The 27,328-nt window shown below is 43.5% G+C and overlaps 1 protein-coding gene across 6 annotated transcripts in view; it reads left to right on the top strand.

Annotated features, from left to right (window-relative positions):
• SLC41A3 (solute carrier family 41 member 3) overlaps positions 1-27,328 on the top strand; it is a 60,699-nt gene that overhangs the window by 4,408 nt on the left and 28,963 nt on the right. For 2 of the 6 annotated variants that reach the window (XM_061618407.1, XM_061618403.1), the window contains exons 1-3: positions 2,878-3,173; positions 6,245-6,559; positions 24,601-24,708. In XM_061618407.1, the coding sequence (XP_061474391.1) occupies positions 6,269-6,559; positions 24,601-24,708 (399 nt within the window). In that variant the 5' untranslated portion in view covers positions 2,878-3,173; positions 6,245-6,268. Of the gene's footprint in view, positions 1-2,877; positions 3,174-6,244; positions 6,560-14,911; positions 16,087-22,810; positions 22,914-24,600; positions 24,709-27,328 lie in introns of those variants that run through there. The other 4 variants (XM_061618406.1, XM_061618408.1, XM_061618405.1 and 1 more) reach the window with 4 other exon arrangements.

Below are 27,328 nucleotides of genomic sequence, written 5' to 3'. Positions count from 1 at the left end.
GTAGTGCTGTGCAAAATGTTTGTAAAATTGTTACTGCCTTCTATTGGACACACCCGACATCACTTGCGATTAGCAGCATAACTCCTCCCCATTCCCCCCTTAGTTTTTTAGAGGTTCTTAATTCTCTTGCTGAACTGCTCATAGGAACACTTGTTTAGCCCCCCCCCCTCAAAGCACACAACAGCAGTTTCAGTCATTGTACCATTTCCACCTTTTAGTTCTTCAGCTGTGACACACACACACACACCCTCGGGGTTCTCTCTCACACACATACAGCAGCACAGGTGTACAACATTCCTTCAGGCAACTATTGGCACTGGATCAGCATGGGAGTGAGTGGGAACACTAGTGGGAACATGTGCCCCATTTAATAAATGGGAATAGCATATAACCTCACAAGGTTGTCGTTCAGATAACAAAGATTAGCAAACAGTGAATTTCCCCTAAACGTTCTAGAATCTAGAAATTAAATCATAAATCTGGAAGACATCCTTTGCATTGTATATGCATTTCCATACTTTGCCAGGGAACATTAACAAATGTTGTTGCTGCATTTCTTAGATTGAGGGTGCTTTGCAGACTGTTGCTATTTTGGGGTGGGACAATTATTGTTGATTGGGAGGCACACCAAACCTGCTTCCCCACAAGGTCTGACTTTTTGCAATACGAAAAGTGCTGAGAAAACACACTGGAAAGTGTGGGATAACCCTTGCTTTGATACAATGTCATGTATCCTCCCTGCAAAAAAATCAGGATGAATGCTTAATAAACAGGTAGTCTGGAAGTACCCTGAAAAATAGCATATCTGCATTGTCTAATTTTTAAGGCTCACCAGTGTGGCATGACTTAAATTGCACACATGCACAGTGACAGCAGTGTGCCCGATTCAGTGTTACAATGCACAAGTATGGGATTGAGAGAGGTGGGAATTTTTATTTCTACAGCAATCCTGCCTGAGAACAAAAACACAGATACAGTAGGACCCCGCTAATACGGCAGGTTAGGGACCAGGTCCCCACCATAAAGCGGAAATCGCCGTAAAGCGGGGCCCCATAGACTATAATGGGCAGTGTTGCGAAAAAATGACACGAAAACATCGCAAAACGGCAAAATCGGCTTTAAAACAGGGAATTTCCCCTGCTTGAAAGCCTCCGCATCAGCGGAACGCCGTAATGCGGAATGCCGTAAAGCGGGGCCCTACTGTATTAGACTTCACAGCCTTTTGTGGCCCCATCAGACATATGCATAGATGGAGAGCCAACACAGCTAGAGCCCCCTAGCACAGGTAGATTGCAGGGATGAGACATGTCCTGATGAGCACGCATACCTAAGCTTTGCAATCACTGTGTGGATGTGCTGTAGCCTTGCTATGATGAAAAAGAAGCAGGGAAAGGATATGAGACAAGATGGCCATGTTGTTATAAGAGCAATACAAGGTGTTTTCTTTCAAAGGGACAATCCCATTGCCATAAAACATAATGGATGTCCCATATTTCCATACTTCATGTTTGCAATGTAATATAATGAGTAGCCCTCAGCTTCAACACGATGGTTCTTTTAGTTTGGTCTTTTATTTTGAAATTCTGATTATGCTGGGCCAGCTGTTTAATGAATTTATGGACAGTAATCAGGATTAGGAGCTAGCTTCAAAGCCAGAACTCAGTCCTGCCATGTGTGAATACTAATAAACACTGCCTCCGACATACAGAGTAGTTTTCTTACGTCACTGAGCTACCCCAGAACATATTTTATTATTTATTTACTGTTCTTTCTTTGTCACCAAATAATGGTTCTCTGGGCAACATACAGCACAATAAAATGCAAAATATAATTCTAAAAGACAGCATTAAAACTATTATAAAATGGAGAGAAAACTAAAACTAGATCTATATGGGGCAGTTAGGAGGGATTAGCTAAAAACTTCCAAGTAAGCGAGCTTCAAGCCCGACCCAACTCATTCTAGAAATTAATTAAGAAATTAAGAAGTTAAAACAGTTGGTTTTAGAATCCCACCCATTCTATTTCTACAAGAGGAGCTATTATCCACTGTATCACTATGGCACCCATTTCCAGGCTGTCCATCATTCCAAAGCTTTTCTCCATTCTGTTGTCAGGACATTTTCTCTGCTCATTTTGCTTTAAATTTTATTCCCAAACAGGATTTTCATTCCTGCCCACTTTACAGCAGGCATTCTTTTTTACTTCCACCCTGGCATTTATTTTGAAAATTTCTATCCCACCTTTCAGCTGAGATCTAACAATATGTTTTAAAAGTCCAATAATATATGAACTCTGGTGTGCAGAAAGCTAAATATAGTTGAGCATTGCTAAGCCTAATTGGATCACCCCTATGTGAGGCAATAATAGCCTATGAGCACGTGCAACCAAAGCCCACCACTATCCCAGTTTGTTATTATTAATTGCATTTATATCCCACTTTTTCTCAAAGGAGCTCAAAGTGATCCACGTGGTTCTCCCCCTGTTCATTTCACCTCCACAACAACCCTGTGAGCTAGGATAGGCTGAGAGGCAGTGACTGCCCCAAGGTCACCCAGCGAATTTCATGGCTGAGTAAAGATTTGAACTCTACTATCCCAGCTCGTAGTCCAACACTCTAACACTACCTTGGCTCTCAGTTTGAGACTCAAGATGAGCCTCCCAGACAAAGTAAAACCTCGCTGTCTTTTTTCTTTTTTTAAGAAAAGCACCCCTGGAAATATCCAGCAAATAAAACCCGTTGCATTGCAAACAGAGGAAAGTATCTCCTGCCTGCAGCTGCGGACTGCACCAGCTGCAAAGGAAGACCCTCTGTTGCAAATACTAAAGGGGCGTCACCCTCCGTCAGTGGCCGCGTGCATGCGTCCATCCTAGCATACCCCTCCCCCGTCTCTTCTTTGCGGGCTTTCCCTTCTCCCCCTTCTTCGCCAGACGCTTCCTTTTCCGCTTGCCCCGGCCACGGAGCTGTCACGCGAAAACTAAGCAGTCTTCAAGGCAGAACAATGACTGGTGCCTGCCGCGGCACCGAGCGTGCTCTAGCGCGCTAGAAAGCAGGCCCGTTCCAGGTGCGGTTCCAGCCGCGCGCCCCGTCATTTGCATGCGCTCCCGATGCGCGCGATGCCCCTTTTGGGTCCCAGGGGGCGATAAAGTCAGGCGAGGAAGGACGAAGGCGGCGGGTAAGCGCTTGAGGATGGCAAGGGGCGGGGCTCGGTTCTCGGCTCTCTACTCTCTTTATATCAGGAATTGTGGACGAGTGGTGCAGTCACAGTCGATTGTTTTTGCCTTCGCTTTCACACACCCTTTTGTGCCCCCCCTCCCTCAGCGTAACCTATTGTTTATTTAAATTGCAGGGAGATTAGGATTACAACCTTTTTTAATTTGAAAAACGTAGTGTTTATACCGCTTTCCGTAATCAAAGCTTTTTATCATTGGGGAAACTAAGGCTAAGAGCTCATGACTTGGTCAGTAAGGCGGGAATTAACCACACCATACGCCGATGTGGTTCCTGGACAATAGATACTGTCAGCTTGATGCGGACCTGGACGTGAAGAAGTGACTTCCACACCTGCCACAGTAATAAGATAGATATTCTGACCTGGGCACCTATTGGGAGGAAAGGGCGGTATATAAATCAAATAAACAATAAAATAATAAATAAAATGTGAACTAACTGTGGATCTAAGACAAACTTGAACCCAGATCAAAGCTCAGCATTGGCCACTGACTCATCTGGTAGCCATACATACAATTACCAATGAAGGCGAAGGAATGGCATTAATGCTATTTGGTTTTGGTTGCAAAAGCACTCTATCAGATAAATATTTGTGTGGGCCCAACAACAGAATTAAAACTGATGAACTTTCTTTACTAGGGTTGCCAGAGAATCTGTAATTTCAGGAACATCCTGTATTCCAGAACACTAAAGGTTCTACACAATATTATTTTACTTGCTTTAAAAGTTACGCACCTAATTTTCAAAAAGAAACTCAAGGCAGGTAATACATCCAAACATCACAACAGTAATAAAACATATAGCATAGGAACATAGGAAGCTACCTCACACTGGATCAGACCATTGGTCCATCTACCTCAGTAATGCCTACACTGATTGGCAGTAGCTCTCCAGGATTTCAGACAGGGGTCTCTCCCAGCTCTACCTGGAGATGCCAGGGATTCAACCTGGGACCTTCTGCGTACACGGCAAATGCTGTACCACTGAGCTACAGCCCTTCCCCAATTAATCACCATTAAGATCAGAATGTTAACATGAAAAACTTAAACCATAATACAGATTGCAAAATAATCTTCAGAAAGTAAAATAGCAGAGGTTAACCAGTAGAAGGAGAAACAATCAGCCAAATGTTTTTTCAAACAGCCATGATTTTATTTATTTATTTAATTTAATTTAATTTATATACCGCCCTAAGCCCAAGGGCTCTCTGGGCGGTGTACATAAAATAAAGCAATCAGGAATATATAAATACAATAAAACAATAGAATCAAACCAACAAAGGTAAACAAAAATAATCAAACAGTAACAAAATACAACAATACATATAATGATACGCATTAAAATGCCTGGGAATATAAAAAGGTTTTCACCTGGCGCCGAAAAGATAGCAGCGTCGGCGCCAGGCGCACCTCATCGGGGAGACCATTCCATAGTTCGGGAGCCACAACCGAAAAGGCCCTTCAAGGGATTCCCCCTATTCTCAACGCTATAGTCCTATTTACAGCTTCGCTTTAGACATAATTGGGGTGAATACTGCAAAGATGTCATGTGTGTACAACATCTTGGAGTTTTAATGGCACCATTTAATTGCTCTGCCACTTAATAAGAAAATGTAGGCAGCCACCAGAGAAAGACATGCCCACCAGGTAAGCGTTGCACCCCTTGTGCCTCCTGTGCCACCCCTCCTTTAATATCTCACTTCTGGCATTAATGTTAGAAGTGTGTGAGAGAGATAATGGAGACCTGGGGCTGCCGTAGTGAATTGCAGGGCTTCCCCCAAAGGAAAGTGAAGAAATGAGGATAAGGGTGGTTATGGGTAAAAGAGGAAGTAGCAGGCAGTGTGAGTGGACCAGACTGGCAACTATTGGGGAAAATATTGCCAAAGCTGAATTTATGGTTTAGGCAAACAAGTGACCTTAGTTGACTAAGGTAACAATCCTGATGGGGGTAGGGCATACTGAGCGGCAGATTGTAGCCTGCTGGCTCCTGTCAACCAGGGTTGAAGGTGGTGTTGGTGTTGGGGCAGTTTTTGCATTTATTTTGCTGGCACGGCACATGAGCCTGGATCAGGCCCCTCTCTGGAAACTGGTCCAGCTTTGAACGTATTGGATACACCACCAGCTCTACTCTGCCCCCAAAACACCCCATTTCAGGGCTTTATGGGACCACCACTGTCAATAGCATGCATTATGCTTTTGGCAGGCGCCTCCATGGCAGCAGAGCCCAGTGGAGGAACACCTCTTTGGAATCTGAATCTGGATTGCGGGTTAGGATTGCACTGTAAATGAATTAGAGCTGACTGGGAAGTGACGGTTTTGCACGCAAGGGACAACTTGTGGATTGATTCCCACGGATGCAGTCATTTCTCTAGAATCAGCCAGTTGTGGAACTGGTTCACAGATGAGCTAAGAAACTGTGTTCTTGGATATTTGTGGGCTATACGTTTTATTTAATGAGTACATTTATATGCTCCTCTTCCTTTGGGAAGATCTCAGAGCAGCTTATAGCGGCTTCAGGCACTGAGCAGGCTGAGAGACCTGCTTAACATAACAGTTAGTGTACACACCATACATTTTTGGAGAACATTTACAGCATGTGGCTATCCCCAAATAATCTTGGGAACTGTAGTTTAAGGGTGTTGGGAATTGCAGCTCCGTGAGAGATTAAACTACAGCCCCCACGATTCTTTGGGGGAAGCAATGTACTTTAAATGTATGGTATGTACTCAGCCAGTGTAACAACATCACGTGCCCTTAGTCCATTCTCTAAAGATCACCTATGAGCAAAGTTGTATAAATCTGGTGAAATGTATACTACTCATGGGGATCACTCCAGAAGAGCCACAATGATAAAATAAGCCTTGTTTTGGATACACCGGGGGTGGTGGGTGGGTAATGAAAGTACGCCAATATACTTTTCTTCTGAAAGGCATCATACAACATTCCCTCTTTTCACCTCTCGCTGTGTTTCTTTTTTTTCCTCTGGTCTGGTCTCCATCTCACCCTTGCCGAAAAGGACTCCTGAACTGGAAGAACCAACATGAAAGGTGAAGAAACACGCCAGCGGAGGAAAGAAGGCAGAACTAGAAATGGAGAACGATCCAGGCACAAAGCAAAGGGCAAGAGTAAACACAAAGAGAGCAAACTTGGCAGCCAGGGAACAGAGGATGGCTCTTTGCTCCTGCCTCAGAAGCAGCCTGCCGAAGCAAAAGTGGCGATGGCAAAGCTTCAGGAGGAATCTGCCATTGCGATTGGCCTGCAGGTGCTCCTGCCTTACATACTAGCAGGCATGGGCATGGTCCTTGCAGGGATGGTCTTGGATTACGTTCAGGTAGGAAGAACAGAAAGTTCTGTGCATTTGCTTCATTGTGTTTGGTTACTGGAGAGCAGGCTCTGCATGTTTCTCTGTTAGGTATCAATAACCTAGGGGAGGTAAACAACAAGATCTCATCTTGTTTTGGATGTTTGGTTCCCTCCCACCTCATTGGCTATAGATGCAGAATGTGTTTGCCTATAGATCCTTTGAGACTAAGGCTGCAGTCATGTGCATGCTTATTTGGGAGGTCAATGAGACTTCTGAGTATAGAGTCAGGCTCCTATAAGTCCCATTGAACTTAGTAAAATGTATTGGATTGTGCTGCACAAGCATTTTTCTAGATCTGATAAGACACTATATTCAATCCCTATATAACTAAATGTGTTCCAGGTTGATCACTGTGTCCCTTCCTAGGCCAGGGCTGTTTACAGATGTCTTATGTTTACAGTATCTACATATTCTGCTGTTCTCCATGCCTATCACTGCTAGTCTCTAATGGTTCTGTTTTGTATATATTGCTTTAACCTTGTTTTGTGCACTGTCTTGAGTGCAATAGCTATAGATAATGTATGGAATAAATAGTCATAAACACAATCCTAAACAAGTTGTGATGTGTATATGTTGGATTACAGCCTTAAACAAATAAGATTTTAAAAAATGCAATATTGGGTGTTGAAAGAACAAAATAGATTGTTTCCCATCCTACCTGAATTTTATGTTTAGATTGGAGTTTTCTGTCTAACTTAAAACAAGAATCAGAATAAATTCTTTCTAACAGATTCTGTTTTTTCAGTACTGCAATTCTGTTCTCCTGCTACTTGATTTATTTAACTAGCAAGGTATCAGGTCAGGCTGCCCTTTATCGATCTGATAGGAAGATGACACTAAAAAAAAGGAGGGGGGGAACCCTTCTTGTTGTCCCGACGACTTTATCAGATCTAGTGTTAATATTTCTCCCTGACATTAACCTTTTGCTGCTCTTCAGTATTGAGTCAATCCATTAGGTCCCATAAGATCAGAGGTTCCACCTATTTCAGTTGGACATTGTGTTCCATAACTCACTTTATTGTGCTAAATAATGAAGGACATACTGTATTCCCCATACAAATTGGCGTGCTATGCTGCTCAATAATAAGCAGGCACCTTTTTATTATTTGTGTCCTTTTAAGACAATTAAATCACTGTAAAAGCAGCCTGTACTGGATATTTCAGAAGTGTATGGGAACATAGTTTAGTCCCCATTAATTTGATTAACAGTCCAGTGTACTCAGTCCTTGTGCAAATGTGCCTTTCTGTTTCTTTTTTTCACTTTATCACCTTATTTAGTAATTTATTTAAAATATATTTGGGTACCACTGTTTCATTTAAAAATATCAAAGTGGTTTACAACAAGCTTAAAAAAACCCTGTACAGTAAAATTAATTAAAAATACAGTAAAAACAGAGGTCAGCTATTGCAAAAAGACATCTTTTTAATTGCTTGCATAAGCCTGGCAGAACAGAAAGATTTTTCAGCAGGCGTTTAAAAGTTAAAAGCCTGCTGAATTGATGGAGTACATTGTTATTGTTGTTTCATTATTTAGATAGTGCTGTCAGTGTGCATGGCACTTCACAGAGTACAAGAGGGCAAGTTCCTGCCCTGAGGAGATTCCAGTCTAAAAAATGGAAATGGAAATGGACTGCCTTCAAGTCGATCCCGACTTATGGCGATCCTATGAATAGGGTGTTCATGGTAAGTGGTATTCAGAGGGGGTTTACCATTGCCTCCCTCTGGGGCTAGTCCTCCCCAGCTGGCTAGGGCCTGCTCAGCTTGCCACAGCTGCACAAGCCAGCCCATTCTTTGTCCGCAACTGCCAGCTGGGGGGCAACTGGGCTCCTTGGGACTATGCAGCTTGCCCATGGCTGCACAGGTGGCAGATAGGGCATGTAACCCCTGAGCCACTCACTGTAGGGTGATCTTTAGCTAGCCCTTTACACCCAGGAGACACGAGAGGGAATTTGAACTTGCAGACTCTGGACTCCCAGCCAGGCTTGCCTCCCCACTATGCCATATCATCTCTGTATCTAAAAAATAGCATGGGGGAAACAGCAGAGGAAGGGAAGGCAGGAAGAAACAGGAAAGTAGTATGTGGCTGTTTCAGTTGCACATGGCTAGATTGAGTTACAGCCATACCCAAGCTCTTTGGATGTTGTTTGACTCCCATTAGCTCTGATTATTGGCCATGCTTGCTGCTCCTGATAGCAGTTATCATCCAAAACAATCTGGAAACAAGCTTGGGAAAAAAGTCATGGGGACTAGGGGGCTGTTCCAAAGGCTTCATAGGAAATGTGGGTTTTAAGGAGAAATTTGAAGTAAGTAAGAGGCTACATCACCCCCGTGTTCTCGAATAAATATGCATTTGTAAAAATTCATACCTCTATAATTCAGTTAAGGCGAGTTTGCAAGACCAGCATGCAAACTGAGACATGTGGTGAAGCAGTCACTGAGCATCCAGAATCTCTGTAAAATTCATGTACAGACCATATAAAAAGTTCTCATGTGAGTTGGGTCTAAGATGAAGGTGGCAGAAAGTCTCTTGCTTCAGGCTACTAAGTGAGAGTGAATATTAAATAGATTTTCTGGCTCCTGTAAGTTGCAGTGAGTTGCATGGAATGAAGGTGCTGGAAATGGTTAACATACTCATTTTAGCAAGCATTAATGTTTGGGTTTTAGATTTGGCTAGTATTGTATCCATTCCAGTTGCCCAGTTTTGTTCATATTATGTTGTTAATTAGGTTTATGAAACAATACATTTGTAAAAAGCAGGAAAATGTCCATAGAAAAATATAGTAGTGGAAACTTTCTACCCTATATTGCTGGTTCAAAGTACTGAAGTCTTAGGAGGAAAAATGGAAGAAACTGTTTTGTTTAGCCTGGAGAAGAGAAAACTAAGGTGGACATGGGAAATAACAGCATTTTTCAAATACCTGAAGGGCTGTTAAACAGGAGAGGGCCAAGACTTGTTCTCAGCTTTCCTAGAGCGCAGGACTTGTTCTAGTGAGCTTCAGTTGCAGGAGGGTAAATTTTGGTTGACTATTATGAGAAAGGTTTTAATGGTAAGAGCAGTTCAACAATGGAACCACTTCTGTAAATAGGTGATGAGCTCTGCCTCACTGAGGCCTTCAAGCAGAGGCTGGACAGCTATCTGTTGGAAATTCTCTAGCTATGGATTTCCTGAATCAAGTAAGGGATTAGGTCCCCTCCAGCTGTTCTGATTCTCTGCTTACCTTTAAAGATCTGGGCACCTGAAGGAACACCTTCTCCCACATCACCCTACCCAGTATCTTAAGGTCTTCTGCAGAAGTCATCCTCCAGGTGCATCTGCCATCTATGGTAACATGGCTGGTGACTGGAGAGAGGGTCTTCTCAACTGTGGTGCCCCCCTCATGGAATTCTCCAAGGAGGCTGTCCTCACCCAGCACCTATGACTATGTCCAGGCTTTCGGTGCTAGGCAAAGACCTTTATCTTTGATTGATACTAACTACTTGCAATTTATTTATTTGTTTGTTTGTTGTTAACTGTTGTTTAACTGTAGGGTTTTTAAATTATTAATTATTGTGGTTTTACTGTATTTTGATCTGTTGTAACATCCTGTAATATATATGCGTCTGTGTATTAATAGGTGGTATAAAACACAGACACAAAGATTTGATTTTCCTTAACAAAAAATTTAAGAAGGAATAGAGTTAAGGAAGAATAATCCAAAATGGGCTATAGACACTAAAATTAATATTTAATAACCATAAAATAAATACAACTAACAATAAAGCACTCCTATGCCCTAATAAGGCACATGCCTATTTGAAAAGAGTAGCCCTGGAGTAGGTTGGCCATATGCATTTCTACCTTTTGGTCTTCTTCAGTGGCCAAATTAATAAAATCTAACAACAAAAAAAGAGGCAATACTTTAGAAGGTACACAATTGTCTTTGAGTCACAATATATTTGATGGTTATAGCGCTCACCTGATGGCTTTAATATAGAAATTCTTAACTGGAACATAAGAAAATGAGCATGTATGAACATAACAGCCTGCTGGATCAGGCCAATGGGCCTTCTAGTCCAGCATCCTGAGTGCAAGAGCACTCTCCCTGCGGTTTCCAGAAACTGGCATTTGGAAGCATACCATCTCCTACTATGGTGGCAGAGCATAGCCGTCATGGCTAGTAGCTACAGATAGCACTACCCCCCATGAATTTGTCTAATCCTCTTTTAAAGCCTTCTAATTTGGTGGCCATCACTGCCTCTTGTGGGAGTGAATTCCATAGTTTAACTATGCTCTGCGTGAAGAAGTACTTTCTTTTGCCTGTCCTGAATCTTCCAACTTTCCTTTCATTGGATGTCCACAAATTCTAGTGTTATGAGAGAGGGAGAAAAGTGTTTCTGTATCCATTTTCTCCATGCCATACATAATTTTGTACACTTCTATCATACACTCCTCCTCACCTTTTCTCCAAACTGAAAAGCCCCAAATGCTGCAACCTTTACTTATAGGGGAGTCACTCCATCCCCTTGATAATTTTGGTTGCCCTATTGTGAACCTTTTCCAGCTCTACGATATCCTTTTTGATGTGAGGCAACCAGAAATGTACTGGCCGCACCATAGATTTGTATAACAGCATTATGATATCGGCGGTTCTATTTTCAATTTGCCTTTTTCGCAGCCGCCACACACTGGGTCAACATCTTTGTCAAGGTATCCGCTACAACCCCAGTGTCTCATTCCCGGTCAGTCACTGCCAGTTCAGGCCCCATGAGCATATATGTGAAATTAAGATTTTTTGCTCCAGTATGCATAATCTTACACTAGTTTACATTGAACTAAATTTGCTATTTTACCACCCATTCAGTTTGAAGAGGTCCTTTTGGAGCTCTTCACAATCCCTTTTTGTTTAACAACCCTGAACAATTTAGTATCATCAACAAACCTGGCCACTTCACTGCTCACCCCTAATTCTAGATAATTTATGAACAAGGTAAAAAGCACATATCCCAGTACTGATTTGGGGGGGATTCCACTTTCTACATCCCTCCATTGGGAGAACTGTCCATTTTACTTAATGGTGGGGTGAGACGTAGAACAGTAAATTCATTTCACCCAAGACTGTTGTACCTTATTGTAGGCTGTGCTTGGTACTGCATCCCTTCATGGCACCTAGCTGGCAGTGCTGCCTGTGCCACAGAATCCCGGGGGGGGGATAGCAGAGATCAAACTGCTTGGACAGCTGAATGGCATCTTGGAGTCCCACCTCCTCTGTGAGAACTGGGCTACAAGAAGGCCTGTTAATTGTTAGCAGCATGTGGAGGAATTGGCCAGATCAGTGGCGCACAGAAATATTTCCAAAATGGCAGGGTGATGACTCCAGGTTCGAAACTGGAGACATCGCCCTGCCATTTTGAGGATGTTTCTGTAACATGTCTTCTCTTTCATATGTTTTTACATATATGTACTTTGTATACTTGAACCTGAAGATCACTGATGAAAGAATGTTTTTAACTGTGTTATAGAACATTGTGAATTCTAATTGTGTTTTGAATGTTTTGAACTGTTTTTAGTATGCTTTTCTTGTTAAACTGTTAAATTCGGAAGGAAGGACAGGATGTAAATTCAATAAATAAAATAAATAAATATAAAGAGAAGCGAGTAGCTTCTAAGGAGAAGGGCAGTCTTGGTGACATCTTGGTTACAGAATTGCCTCCCCAGTGAGGCTTGCCTGGTGCCCTCTTTATTATGTTTTTAGTGCCTAAAAACCAACCTTTTTGTTCAGCTGGGCTTTTAAAACAAAATTGTTTTAAATAAACCTACATTTAACACCTTGTGTGCGCTTTAAGCTTAGCTGCTAGTTGTTTTATTCTCTTTCCCCTAGAAGAGAAGTTTTTTTAAATTATTTTCTAATTATTGCACATTGCATTTTTAATACTGTATGTTGTTTTGCCTTTTTGCTTCCTAAGCTGCCTAAATAATATTTGTGAATGAGCAGCCATATTTAATAAATAATAGCAGCTTGGAGAGCAGGAAGACGAACACCTAGAGCTCTATTCGTTAGCTTCTTTCTTTTCTTTCTTTCTTTCTTTCTTTCTTTCTTTCTTTCTTTCTTTCTTTCTTTCTTTCTTTCTTTCTTTCTTTCTTTCTTTCTTTCTTTCTTTCATGTGTTTAAATCTAGGTTATTTTTTTTGTAATATTGAATTTATTTTATGTTCGCTAAATTGTTGGGTTTTGTCCTGTTTGAATCCATTGCTACGTTCTGTAAACCGACACCTCTCCCCTGCCCTAATATTTTGTGTTTGGAATATTTGTTGTAAGTTGCTTTCGGCATGGCTTGCTGTGGAAAGGTGGTATATAAATAAACTCAGTCAATCAATCAACATTGAGCTAGAGGGAAGCATATTCTGACCTGTCCATTGGCTGGAAAATTAAGGACCGTGCACCGCCTGCCTCCCAGGGACAACATTACGGCAAGGAGGAGATCGGCCGTTCCCCCAGCAATCAGCCAGGGAAAAAACAGCTGCAGGAAGCTTGTCCCTCCCCCCCCCCGCCAGAAAGAACACTCAGCTCCAACTGCCAGTTGTTTTCAGACTCCAAAACTGAAGGGAAACACAGTGAGGCCCTGTCCATGGGCCAGAAGATTATAGGGATCTGTGGTGTCAGTTTGGGAGGGTTAAGTATGTGAAGGAGGACCTTCCATACCCCTCCATGCTGCCACTTGTGAAAGGGAATGAGGGATGTGAATGTTGTTTTTTTGAATGTAATGTTGTTCCTGTGGAACAGGAAGTCTGGGGAGGTTTTACTTCCTGTTCCTGTGCAGCAAGGTAATATCTGAAGAGCACCCATTTCTGTCTCAGCTGATACTGGATACAGATGTTCTAGCTTTAAGTCAGGCACTTTTCTAACTGAATAGATGCCTCTTCACTGTGGGGAGGAAAACAGCTAAAAAGATTAGTCTCGAGACAGATGTTATCACAGAAACATTTTGTTTTAGACCACCCAGCCTGCACCGGAAAGACTCTCTTAATCAGACCTCATGATCAATCCACTTTTAGTAATCGGGGTGTCATCAGTGGGAATATTTACAGTGATGAAGTGGGGGTTAATGTAGTGCTGAGTGTGGACTTAAGAACATGGATATCTGGGTTCAAATCCCTGCTCAGCTATGAAGCCTACTGAGTGACCCTGGGCTAGTCATTGTCTCAGCCCTGGGCTAGTCACTGTCTCAGCCTAATGTACCTCACAGGGTTTGAGAATAATAGGATGGGCCCATGTATAGCAGTATAAGCTATTTGAAAGAAGGACTACTTTGAGAGGATCTATGATCCTGAAAGGTGGTGTAGAAATCATTTAAATTAATAAATGAAATAACAAAACAAAAATCGGATAATAAATATAGTACCTGAAACTTCTAGTCATCCAAATGCCTGTATGTCCTACATGTAACTCTTCATCAATGCAAAACCTTTTCCGTGGTGGCCCCCGAACTGTGGAACAGGCTTTGCGATGAGGTGCGCCTGGCGCCGACGCTACTATCTTTTCGGCGCCAGGTGAAAACCTTTTTATACTCCCAGGCATTTTAAAGTGTGTTTTAATAGCATTTTCATCATTATTTGTATTTTTGATGTTGTTTGGTTCTTTTATTGTTTGTTTGTTTTGTTTTCTTGATTTATTGTATTTATTGTATTTATACATTGCTTGTTTTTTATCTTTTTGTACACCGCCCAGAGAGCCTTCGGGCTTAGGGCGGTATATAAATTAAATTTTAAAAAAAACTGCCATTAAAAGAAACCTTGGCCCTCAACATCTTTAATTTGGGGCACTATTGCTTTTTTCAATTATTTAAACATGTAGACTTTTATCAGTTTTTATTATATCCTTGTATTCTTTTAAATCCAAACAATAGGCTCTCGAGGTGGCCTTGAATGGCCAAAACTATATCACAAAAGAGTTGCCATCTAGTTACTGACAGTCCCCTCCCTCCTCGTCAACCTCCTCACTCTTAATCAAGAATACACAGAAATATTTGGCTCTTAAAGAATTGATCAAGGTGATAACAACATATCTCATACAGAACTTCCCCACATCTAAATTCCTACACAGCTGACTACATTTGAGCCACCTGGGATGGAGCTTTCCCTCGGATTCCATGAAGGGCTTGAGTTGATGGAGTCCCCCTGATCATTTCTACGCTTGTCTGTGCCAGATGCCCTTGCTCTTAAGCCACCATAGACAGTGTTGCTTTTTTCTCTTTTCTCCTTTCCTTCCTTTTCTTAAGCTATGCATAGCAGTGCCTTGCAGACTTTTAGGACAGGAAGTAAAAAATCCACAGAGAATCCACTGGAAATTTTTCCATTGACTAACTAGACCAAAGAACTACCTTAAATAAACCTAATGCAGAGAGTCTTATCGCAGGCCTTTGCATAGTAGCTGAAAGTTGAAGTGATGACAGCAGATAAGGATGTTAGCCTTTGAAACTCATTCGCTTTTTACTGTGGAATTTTTTTCTCCTTCTGAAAGTCAGACTTTTAGAGACAAGAGACCACATATTTCCTGAACTCGTACAAAGCTGGGGAAACAGAGAGAGAGAAGAAAAGGGAGCAGGCATACGAGACAGCCCCTCCACCCTAGCTCTGCCTGTTGACCTCTTCAGTGGAATTAAGCCTCATGTTCCCAATGACATTTTTTCACCTTGAAGAAACAAGAGGGAAGACGAAAGAAAACTGAAGAGTTAATCTATCCTCCATCTCCTTGACTTGGGACAGCAAGCAAGTAAAGTGTCACATACGGTGAACTTGAAGCAATTGTGGCAATTTAAGCAGCTCAGGCTTATATTTTAAACCATCGTATTTATAACTGGAGGAGAAAGGACATCAGTTACTTGAAGCATTCAAACGGGATCCCTGCATAATCTGTCACTCTTTGTGCTGGTGGTACTCCATGTCATAGCTTAAGCAGGTCTTTTCTGGTTTCTAGCCAGACTAGTTGCTGAAGAAGTGGTTTTGCATCTATTTATCCACAAACATCCTAACAATCAAATCCCTTCCTCTGGATTCTGTTTCGTCTCTGGAGTATAATGTAAAGAAGGAGTTGTCCTGAAGCTTTAATGAAAGCTGAATTCAGCTAAGACAAATGGATTTTGGAAAGTAACCTTGTGGCTCTTTTGTGGAAGAAGAGACAAACAGCAAACAGATGGCACGTGATGACACAATCCTAAATTTAAAAGTGCCTTAAACTCTGGAATGTGCAACTGAAAGTGATCCATATCCTGGATTTCCTCCAGTCTGCCTGCTTTCTGAGTATGGGTTAATGGCGTTCAATCATGGTGGTCACCCAGCTGAAATTGAAACTGTGCTTCCAAGGGAAGAAACTCAGAGGTTTCACCTGTAAGTTCATCAGATCAGTCAGTGGATACCTTCCAGAAACATCTTTCTCCATGGCATCACAGATCTTGGTGCCATTCATCTTCGCAGGTTTAGGCCTGGTGACTGCTGGCTTGTTGATGGATATTATTCAAGTATGTATGTAAGCTTTCAAGTTCCTTAGTAACAACGGGTAGATGGCCGGTTTGCTGGGTGAACTTGAGCATCCTTTTTTGGGGGGGGGGTATCTGATAGCTGTAAGGGTTGTGTGCTGAGTGCTGAGGAAAGTGTCTTTGGTGAGTATGTTAGAGTCCTAAAGAGAGTCTAGTGGAAAGAGTATCCTTTGAGTATCAGAGGAAAGAGCTCTCATTTCTTTTTGAGATGCAGCTGGCTGAGATTCAACTGATACGAGAGCCTCCTGATCAGTTGTATAATAGTAACAAGATGGGGCCTGGTCGGGTATCATGTGGGAGGCTATAAATGTTTGGGAAATCCCATCCAAGTAGAACATCAGACTACTGAGCTCTGAATTTCAGTGCTAGGTGTGCAGGAAGGTACTCATTTCGCCCTGAACCTGAGTGGTACAGCACAGGGAAGAGGGTTATTTTTACCTCTCCTTTCCACATGGTGGAGTGGTGGGGAGATGCAGCCCTTGACCTTTATTTCATTCTACCTGTTAGGGGCTCAAGCAGGCCATTTCTCTCTCTCTCTCTCTCTCTCTCTCTCTCTCTCTCTCTCTCCCTCCCCACTCACTTTCCTTTCTTCCCCTTTAATTTTTTTTTTAACTGAAACTCAACAGACTTCAACAATCCATGCTACCTAGAGGACAGTGAGCTTGCCCAGTCCTCATTGGACCACTTTGAGGAAAGAGGTATTCTTTTCATTTTGTAATTTACAAATTAATGTTTAGGCAGAAGCTCTTACGTTGTCTGTTGGTGGCCCCCTGTCACTGCTCCATGGAGTCTCATGCCAATCCCTCATATGTGTCATCGTGCCCATACTAGGAAATATCATTCCATTGCACCACAACGCTGTGCACAAGGCTTTGGGAATATGTCCCATTGACGTCAGTGGGAATTTCATAGAATTATGCATTAATCTTGGTAATGTAAGTGTATAGTTTTATATTAATTTGGGATTACCATTTTCTCTCCATCTCTCTCTCTCTCTCTCTCTCTCTGTAATTTTCTGATCCTGATAGAAATGGCACCCAGTGGTTTTGCAGGATTGTGGGGGTTTTTTTTGGGGGGGGGGAGAGATAATGCTAAGGAGAATCTTGTAGAAATTCTCAGCCAGCTAAGAATGCTCATGCTGCCTTCCCTCAAGTATCTGCTGACGCACAGCCATAAAACAGAAGGAAGAGCTAGTTCAAACGCTACATATAAAGAATGGAAATCAAGCATGCACAATTATCTCTCTGGCAGCACTGACCTTGCCACTTCTCCTGCCATGTTTTTCTATGTCACCCTCAGGGTCAAATTAAACATTATGCTTAACGAGTAGCATGTAGCTATGTTTATTTATTTATTGGATTACATGTGGGGTGAGGGAGATCCCTACCATAAATACAGCATGTGGTGAGAGGAGGCTTGCTTCTGCGTACTCAAGCCACAACTGGAACAGACGTTCCCCCCTCAGCATGTGGCTAGGAACCTTGGAAGGGCTGGGAAATTCCTCTTGGTGCTAATAGGAATTTTTTTTCCCTAAGATGCCTAGCTGTGCAATTATTGTTCTGACTGCAACAGGAGAGTGGAAGGGTAGGCCTCCCTTTGCTCCGTGCCTGTAATTTAATTAGCAGCATCCCACGAAATAGCCTCACACACCATATACTAGGTGTAACATGTCATGGACCATGAGTCATTTTAAACATTTAGACTCATGTGCCACAAAGGTGACATCACACTTATGAGTTCCACGTTAACTGATAGCCATCCTGCAGGATTGCAAGCCATGTGTGGGCCACATTAGAAGATGACATGCAGAAGGTGACTGTATTGGATCCAAGTATATGAACAAATTCCAACCCTGCCATAACCAAGCATAAAATAATAAAAACATTATCTGACACTACTCACTCTGTGTACAGTATCCACTTTACAAAAGGACAGCCCATGCGCGCCACCACTTTATGAGCTAAACAGCATCATGAGGAAAGTGAAATTAAAAGGCGCAGGCAGGAGAGGAATGAGTAAGCCTTGGCTACATTTTAAAATGAATGCAGAGGTCGCTGTGCGAGCCTATACAGTTGATGGTACTATTCTAAATTCAGAATACTTGCATTCATTTTTAGGGTTTTTTGTGTAAAGGTTGGATCTGATGCTTTTTAAAAATAGTTATGGCTGTGTGTCATACATAACAATCCATGGAAGAATAACCATACTCCAAAGAGGCTGTGGAAGGAATGAACAATTTGGGGTTATTTGATTTCTCCATTATTGCTTGTAAATAAATGAACTATAGAGGCTGCCTTTGGAACATGTCCAGAAGATGGTTAGGATATCACACCTCCATGTTTGTGTTCCTTTTGTTATCACCAAAGTGTCGAATTTGGAAATTAGCTTACTTTTCTCATCCAGTCCTTCTTTTTGAACCCATATATCGTAATCCAGGAAGCTAAAGTTAATTTGCTTGCACTACCCATACAACTATCCATTTAATACAGTGCTTTTTCCTTCTATGTTTCTTCCTTTTATCTCTTAAAGCTTTATAATAATAATCTCTTAAAGCTTTATAATAATAATAATACATAAGCCGGCTGGCTGAGGTGGCCTGGGAGACCCAGGCCCTGCAGGAGAAAGAAAGCATCGCCCCAAGGGAAGGAGAGGCTGCTGCTGCTGCTGTGCTGCTCCTTTCTTTTTCTTTTTTTTTACTTTTTGTTGGTGTGTTGATGCAATTTGAGATGAATGGGTGCCTGATTATATGAATGTATGTTTGTTTATATGCTGTATATATGGCTGTATATATAGCTGTTTTTATACGTTTAATTGTTGTATATTTTAGTTGTAGTATGTGCTTCAGAGAGAGTTTTATCCATCAGGCGGGGAGACTTGAGGGGGCCCCAATTGCCGTAGTGACGGGCAAAGGAAGGTATGGCGCTGTGAGAAGGACGTGCCAGGTAAGGGGAACGCGGTCCAGACATGTTGTGGCTGTGCCTTGTTCCGGTCCTTCCCACACCCGCAAGGTCGTTGGTAGTCCTATCAGCCATCTCTCAGATCTCCAGTTGCTGTTATTAAATGCCAGATCGGTATATAATAAAACCTCCCTCGTCCACGATTTGATTGTGGATGAGGCAGCCGATCTGGCATGTATAACCGAGACCTGGGTGGGTGAGCAGGGAGGAGTTGGTCTCTCTCAGCTCTGCCCACCGGGGTACCTGGTCCAGCATCATGGTAGATCTGAGGGTCGGGGAGGTGGGGTCGCTGTCGTCTATAAGAGTTCCATCTCACTCACCAAGCACCATGTTCATTCAGTTACTGGCCTGGAGTGTTTACACCTTGTGTTGGGCCAGAGGGACAGGCTGGGAATCCTTTTGGTGTACCGCCCACCTTGCTGCCCAATGGCTTCCCTAACTGAGCTGGCGGAAGTGGTCTCGGATATATTGTTGAGGTCCCCCAGACTAATAGTACTGGGGGATTTCAACATTCATGCCGAGACCACTTTGTCTGGCGCGGCTCAGGACTTCATGGCTTCCATGACAGCCATGGGGCTGTCTCAATATGTTAGTGGTCCAACACATGTATCGGGGCACACTCTAGACCTTGTTTTTGCTACTGAGCATGGGGAAAGTGATCTGGATGTGGGGAGTTTTACAACACTCCCTTTGTCATGGACAGACCACTGCTTGCTGAAGTTTAGACTTTCAGTAACCTCTTCCCTCTGCAAGGGTGGGGGACTTATTAAAATGGTCCGCCCCCGGAGACTAATGGATCCTGAAGGTTTTCAAAGGGCTCTGGGGGATTTTCCGGCTGATAGGACTGGCGCTCCTGCTGAAGCCCTGGTCGCTCTGTGGAATACGGAGATGACCCGGGCTGTAAACACGATCGCTCCTGCACGCCCTCTCCTTTGTAGAGCTCATACAGCTCCATGGTATACTCCGGAGCTGAGAGCGATGAAGCAAGATAGGAGGAGGCTTGAGCGGAAATGGAGACGAACTCCCGACGGATACAATTATGCGCTGGTTAGTGCTTCGACTAAGCTCTATGTAGGAGCAGTGAAGGCAGCTAAAAAACATCATTTTGCTGCCACTATTAAATCATCTCTTTGCCGCCCAGCGGAGCTCTTTCGAGTTGTCCGGGGGCTTCTCCATTCAAACCCTCCGGACAGGGTGGAATCATCGGAGGCCCGCTGTAATCAGTTTGCCGATCACTTCCAGAATAAGATCTCATGTATCCGCCGGGACCTAGACTCTCAAGTTATAGCAGTAGATCCTAGTGAGGTGTCCGGAGCACAGTCTTGTCCTGTTTTGTTGGATGAGCTTCAGTTGGTTCAACTCGAGGACGTGGACAAGGTGCTTGGACAGGTACGTGCAACCACTTCGGTACTGGATCCTTGCCCCTCCTGGCTGATAAAAACTAGCAGGAATGGAACAGGTAGCTGGGCCAAGGAAGTGATAAATGCCTCTTTACGAGAGGGAGTGGTCCCGGGCTGTCTGAAAGAGGCAGTGGTGAGACCACTCCTGAAAAAGCCTTCCTTGGACCCAGACAATTTTAACAGCTACAGGCCAGTGGCGAATGTTCCATTCCTGGGCAAGGTCTTGGAACGGGTGGTTGCTGGCCAGCTCCAGGCGCTATTGGATGAAACTGATTATCTAGATCCATTTCAATCGGGTTTTAGGCCCGGTTTTGGCACTGAGACAGCCTTGGTCGCCCTGTACGATGACCTATGTCGGGAAAGAGACAGAGGGAGTGTAACTCTGTTGATTCTCCTTGATCTCTCAGCGGCTTTTGATACCATCGACCATGGTATCCTTCTGGAGAGGCTCGCGGAGTTGGGAGTTGGAGGTACTGCTTGGCAGTGGTTCCGCTCCTACTTGGCGGGTCGTCTCCAGAAGGTAGTGCTTGGGGAACATTGCTCGACACCGCGGGCTCTCCAATATGGGGTCCCGCAGGGGTCAGTTTTGTCCCCCCTGCTTTTTAATATCTACATGAAGCCGTTGGGAGAGGTCATCAGGAGTTTTGGAGTGCGTTGTCATCAGTATGCTGATGACACGCAGCTCTACTTCTCCTTTTCATCTTCTTCAGGTGAGGCTGTCGATTTGCTGAACCGTTGCCTGGCCTCGACAATGGACTGGATGAGAGTTAACAAACTGAAGCTCAATCCAGACAAGACTGAGATGCTGTTGGTGGACGGGTTCTCTGATCGGATGGTGGATATATACCCTGTCCTGGACGGGGTTACACTCCCCCTAAAGGACCGGGTTCGTAGTCTGGGAGTCTTTTTAGACTCTTCCCTCTCACTTGAGGCTCAAGTAGCCTCGGTGGTTAGGAATGCGTTTTACCAACTTCGGTTGGTAGCCCAGCTACGTCCCTATTTGAGTAAAGAGGACCTTACATCAGTGGTACATGCTCTGGTAACCTCACGTTTGGATTACTGTAATGCGCTTTACGTAGGGCTACCTTTGAAGACAGTTCGGAAGCTACAACTAGTGCAAAATGCGGCGGCCAGATTGCTGACAAGGACCAAGCGGTCCGAGCATATAACACCTGTTCTGGCCAGCTTGCACTGGTTGCCAATATGTTTCCGGGCTAGATTCAAAGTGTTGGTATTAACCTATAAAGCCTTATACGGTGCGGGACCACGATACCTTGCGGAACGCCTCTTCCGATATGAACCGGCCCGTGCACTACGTTCTGCTACGAAGGCCCTCCTCCGGGTTCCAACTCACAGGGAGGCCCGGAGGGTGATGACAAGATCTAGGGCCTTCTCAGTGGTGGCCCCCGAACTATGGAACAGTCTCCCTGAGGAAGTACGCCTGGCGCCGACTCTGCTTTCCTTCCGGCGCCAGGTCAAAACCTTCCTATTCTCTGAAGCATTTTAAGTTACATTGATCTAATTTTAATAATGTTTATTGTATTGTTGATTGTATTTTAATATTATTTTGTTATTCATTGTATTTTTATACTATTTTATGTTCACCGCCCAGAGAGCTATTGCTAGTCGGGCGGTATATAAATTTAATAAATAATAATAATAATAATAATAATAATAATAATAATAATAATAATAATGCTTTGTTCTTCAATTCAGTTCTGTTCCTTTCAGCATCTCTAGTACTCAGGTGAATACATAGCTTAGTGCTTGATGCCCATAGTAGTCAATATATCGAATGACACTTGCCAAGGCTTTGATAATGTCTGTAATATGTGCTCCAGGCAAATGGCACAGTTCTCAATGTGCTGGATCAGAGGTCCCTCTGTTCTTCTTGGGAACAAGTTCCAGGTCACCGCAACTCTTACGTCTTTTGATGTACATAGCACCTTCTTTTGGGGTTTTGTGAAAGTGTCTATATTCCGCACTCCCTTCTGGGCAACCTTCTGGAGTCCACATGTCAGTGGTGGGAGAAGCCAGAGGCAAAAGGGGTCAGAGTATAAATGTGATTTTTACCTTTCTACGGTAGACTGTTTTTGACATATACTTGCGCAACTGTCTACTTCCATCCATCCATCCAAACAAGCAAGAAGCATGATAAGATCTCATTCCAGCCAGGCAAAAACACGCAAGGGTGTGTGTGTGCAAAGAACCAGTAATGGGTGTGGTCTGGGGAGAGGGGTGTGTTTCCTGGGGAGAGTTCCAGTAGTCAGATAGAGAGGCCTGGGGGCTATATTTGGCCTGAGTTTCCCAATTTGTTTACTAAGACATCTCTTGTTTTCTCTCATGCAGCATCAGCTCTGATCTGCATCTTCATTTCCTTCAAATTTGATACATCTACATCAATTTGCAAGTGCAGAAAGCCAAAACTGGGGAGGGAAGTCTGTACTGCAGGGTAAGAGACTGATTATGGAGATTGCTTATCCTTGCAAAAAAAAAATGGTGTCATTCCACCATCTGCTCTCTTGGAATCATGCAGATTTGTGTGGTTCGTGAGCAGTTCCCTCATGGTTCAAGGGGATATCTTCAGCAGCAGAGCATCATGCCACATTTGGGGTTTTTCCTGGTGTGGGGCTCCTAGGAGCTGGGAGGCTTCTGCAACACTCTTGGGTGGCATCCTTCAACAGGCAGGCAACTCCTTCATACCGTCCCATGAGAAGAAGAGTGTGTTTATGTCTGATGCTGGACATCGACTATGTAAATTGGAGAGAACTAAAAGGAGAAGGAGACAGAAGCTATATGAGGAGGGGCTGGGGAGAGGCAAGAGGTTAGTGGAGGGAACTTTGGTGGGGAGAAAGGTGGGCAGGGGGTAGATTGAGAGGAGGAAGGTAGGTGCATGGGAGGAGATAGATAAATTAGCAGGGAGAAGCAGGCAAGTGGCAAGAACTGAGGAAAGAAGGGCGTAGGGAGTGGAGTAGGGTGCAAGAGAGAGAGAGAACAAAGGCAGGGGACCAGAAAGAAGAGGGAGATGGAGAAAGAAAGGATAAGAAAATGAGCTTTCCATGCTCTGTCTCCAGAAATTCCTGGCAGGTTCCCACTTGTTAAATTCAGACTCTCCTTTGCTATCTTATATTGTCATCTAATTTTGTTTCATTTTGTTCACATTCTTCCAAGGGCCATTGTGCAGCTCCTCCTATTTAACTGCTGTTAACAATGTATTGGTCCATTTGGCTCCATCCAATTCATTTTCTGAGGCTCACTCAACCTCTATTATCCTTTCCAATTGATTTTGTAAAATTTTGTGTTCTCTGCCATTAGGTTGATCAGCTGGCATTAAATACAGACATGTGGCTCTTTGACACACACTCTCATTCACCATTCCTTAGCCAACTATTTTGTCCCTCCTTCCTGGAATAAAGATACAGAGAAATATATCCTGGGGATGAGGAACCTTTAGCTCCCTAGATGTTGTACTAAAACTGCTATCAGTCCAAGCCATCATGGTTGATAGTCAGGGATAATAATATACAGAATCAAACTAATAGTTCATCTAGCCCAGGGCGTTCTGTCCTGACTGACAGGCAAGGGATCTTCAAGGTTGTTGTTTGCTTTAAAGCTGAGGTTGTGGTTGCTCCTTAAAGGTGTACAATGAGAGAACATGGAACCCTTAATGACTTTGTCTGAATGATCCCCCCCCCCAAAAAAAGTCACACAGGTATGTGGAAAGAGGAGTAAGTGATGTCATTGGTACTGTCCAATAGGTTCACATGACACAAACGCAACATTATTCCATGATGAAGAATTCTGTATGCCTACTAAACTTGCATACCTCTACATTCAGAAACAGGTGGTCCAATAAGAGAAGCTGTCTTAATTTTTGTGACATATATATATTGTGGGTGATAGAACAATACCAGCTTGTTTCACAACTTTTTGGTGAACAGATTTACTTAGACTTTGGCAGGGAATTTCAAAGATTTTGTTTTCAGAATCTCTCTGAGCTAGTGTTGTGTTGCCACTCTGAAAAGTCAGTGTATGCAATTCTAAGCTGCTGGAGAATCTTAGTGGAAAGTGTGTGTGTGTGTGTACAGTAGATTGTGGTTGGTATCACCATGGATTAACATCCTCTCCCTTTCTCTCAGCACTGGAAAGTGTTTAAGACAATCACAGAAATATTCATCCTGATTCCAGCCCTGGTTGGATTGAAAGGCAACCTGGAAATGACCTTGGCATCTAGACTTTCTACTGCTGTAAGTGTCAACCTTGGGACTGTTTTATTTTTTAATATGCAGAGATGAATTCATGACTCTTGTTTTGAGGTGTAATCAAAAGTGTCTCCTCAGCTGCTCATCCATGAAAACTGATGTTGGTACAGGGTAGCCCAAGGGGCCTGAGCTCCAGATCTTTTACAGTGGGCTTTGGATCTCCTGCTCCTTCCCCTTCCTTCTTTTAATTTTTTTAAACAACTTTGCTTACAGGCTTGCTGCCATTGGCTGCCTAAATCTGATGACAATTAAGTGACAATTTGTTACCGCTAACACCAACATACTGTGTGCTTCTTATACCAGAAATAATGCTAAGAAGCCCCCTTACCCTGAGCCATACTATTGGTCCATTTAGCTCAGTACAGTATACTCCAGGGGTGGGGGATTTGTTTTGGCCCAAGGGCCGCATTTCCTCTTGGCCACACTTCTGGAGCTACATGCCAACAGTGGACACGCCCAAGAGAAAAGTGGGCACACACACACACTACAGAACATAGATACCACTCAGCTGTACCAGCTGAGTAGTGGATGTTCAGATTGCCTGGAAGGGATGTTCAGAACTCCCCTTTGTCAAAGACTGCCCCCCTGGGGTCCCTTGACCTCAGCACCCCTAGGGGGTTCTTTGCTTCCGAGAACAGTCCCAACTCCTGTGGGTTGCTACTTCCCAGGCAAACTCTCCCTCTTTGAGGATTAGGATTATGGTAGAAACTGCCACCACCCTTTTTCTTAGCTTCTTACTCTGAGGAAGGGGACCATCAGAGTGCTAACTGAGATGCTAGAGCAGACCTATGGTTACACTCTCTGCTCTAGGGCATTAATCCACACTAATCAATAGTAATCAATAGTAATTCCATCAAAGATTGAATTTTAGAATCATTAGTCCCAAGCAATACACACCATATATAAAAGGGTAGTTTATATACAAAAAGAGAGCAGCATTTCTTTCTTTAAAGCTAATTGCCCTCACCGGGCTATGAGAGATACATCGGAATAACAAAGGTGAGAGATTCAATACAGACAAAAGAACATAACAAAAGCTTTCTAACCTAAAATTTTCTACTCACCCTATAGTAGCCTGGTTCCCAATGGCTTTTACTGCAATCCTTAGACGAGTAAAGGTAGATAGTAATAGGGAATAATTGAAGGATCATCCTTGATTTTTATGGAGTTTGGCAGTCAACAGAGAGGGGGCCCAATTAGCCACCCTAAGCGCCCCTTCCGTGACCACCTCCTTTGAATATAAGGGGGCTAGACAGTCCCACCCAGGGGTCCTGATGTGCAATATCCCCTTTTCCTGACTTTTGATCTCAGGAAGCAAATAAGAGATAACAGATAAGGTTCAGTTGCATCTTCTTGACATTTGCAAATTGCCTGTCTGGCACTGAGTCGTGGATCTTCCTCAGCAGGGTGTCCCAGGGATCCACAAGGCTCCCAGAATTCTCTCTGGTTGAACCATTTTTGCTTGACCAAAGTTAGCTATTTTTGACACCCTCCATGCGATCTCCCCTCTCCACTTCACTCAGTTCAGCAGTAGCATAGAGGGGGCTGCACCTTTGAGAAACTGTCCCTTCAAGGTGGCTCTCAATGGAGCCGGGTTCCTTCAACCGTAGGAAAAGGCAAGACATGATGAAAGCCTTTGCGAACTGCAGCTTCAAGGCACTCCAGGTGCCCTGAGGTACGAGCTTCTAACTGAGCCAGCTTCCCCCATGCCTTGTTTCAAGGTGCTCCAGTAGCTTTTCTCTCTTCCTGATTGCACCCCTGCTTCCAGAATACTTGGCAGTCATCACCAGTGCTCCAGAACCAGTGGTGCCATTGCTGATCACTTTGGAAGCAGTGGTTTCATTGGAAATGGAAAGAGAAGCCTAGAGAGGTAGTGGGCTCTCCAGCACTGGAGGCATTCAAGAGGCAGCTGGACAGCCATCTGTCGGGAATGCTTTGATTTGGATTCCTGCATTGAGCAGGGGGTTGGACTTGATGGCCTTTTAGGCCCCTTCCAGCTCTACTAGTCTATGATTCTAAGCTGCCAGAGTGCCTCAAAGCTGAGCAGGGAGGCCAGAGGAGGAGTGCACATGCAGCTACTAACTCCACTGGTCTCTGGGGAATTGGGTTGGGGGGGGGGTTCAAGCAGAATGCTGCTGCTGATTCCGCCACAAACAAATGGCAGAGCACTCCAAATGGCTGAATGTTCCTGGTTCCTGAATGGTTCCTGTTCCCCTCACAGAGCTAAAATTCCCCAAGTTTGCTGGGAAGAGGGATTGACTACTCTAAGAATTGTGGGGAGAATAGGAGTCCCCTTACAACTCTCAACACCCTTAACAAACTACAGCTCCCAGGATTCTCTGGGCTAAGCCATGGCTGTTTAAAATGGTACAATACTGCTTTAAATGTACAGTGCAGATGGGGTTTGAGTGGCCTCTGGTGGAGAAAAAAGACAAGACATTTCAGTAAGGCTGACCCTACGTGGAATATTGTACTGAACGTTTAGGAGAAATGCTAAACAAACAAAAGCAAAAAGCCTGTGCAACTCCAGACCAAATTACAACCCATGCTAATTTACTGCAGATCATCCAACCATCTAAAAATATATCCAGATATACCTTGCACC

Source organism: Rhineura floridana, chromosome 3 (assembly GCF_030035675.1).
Source record: "Rhineura floridana isolate rRhiFlo1 chromosome 3, rRhiFlo1.hap2, whole genome shotgun sequence".
Classification (NCBI taxonomy): domain Eukaryota; kingdom Metazoa; phylum Chordata; class Lepidosauria; order Squamata; family Rhineuridae; genus Rhineura; species Rhineura floridana.
This window is presented reverse-complemented; position numbering and strand designations above follow the sequence as displayed.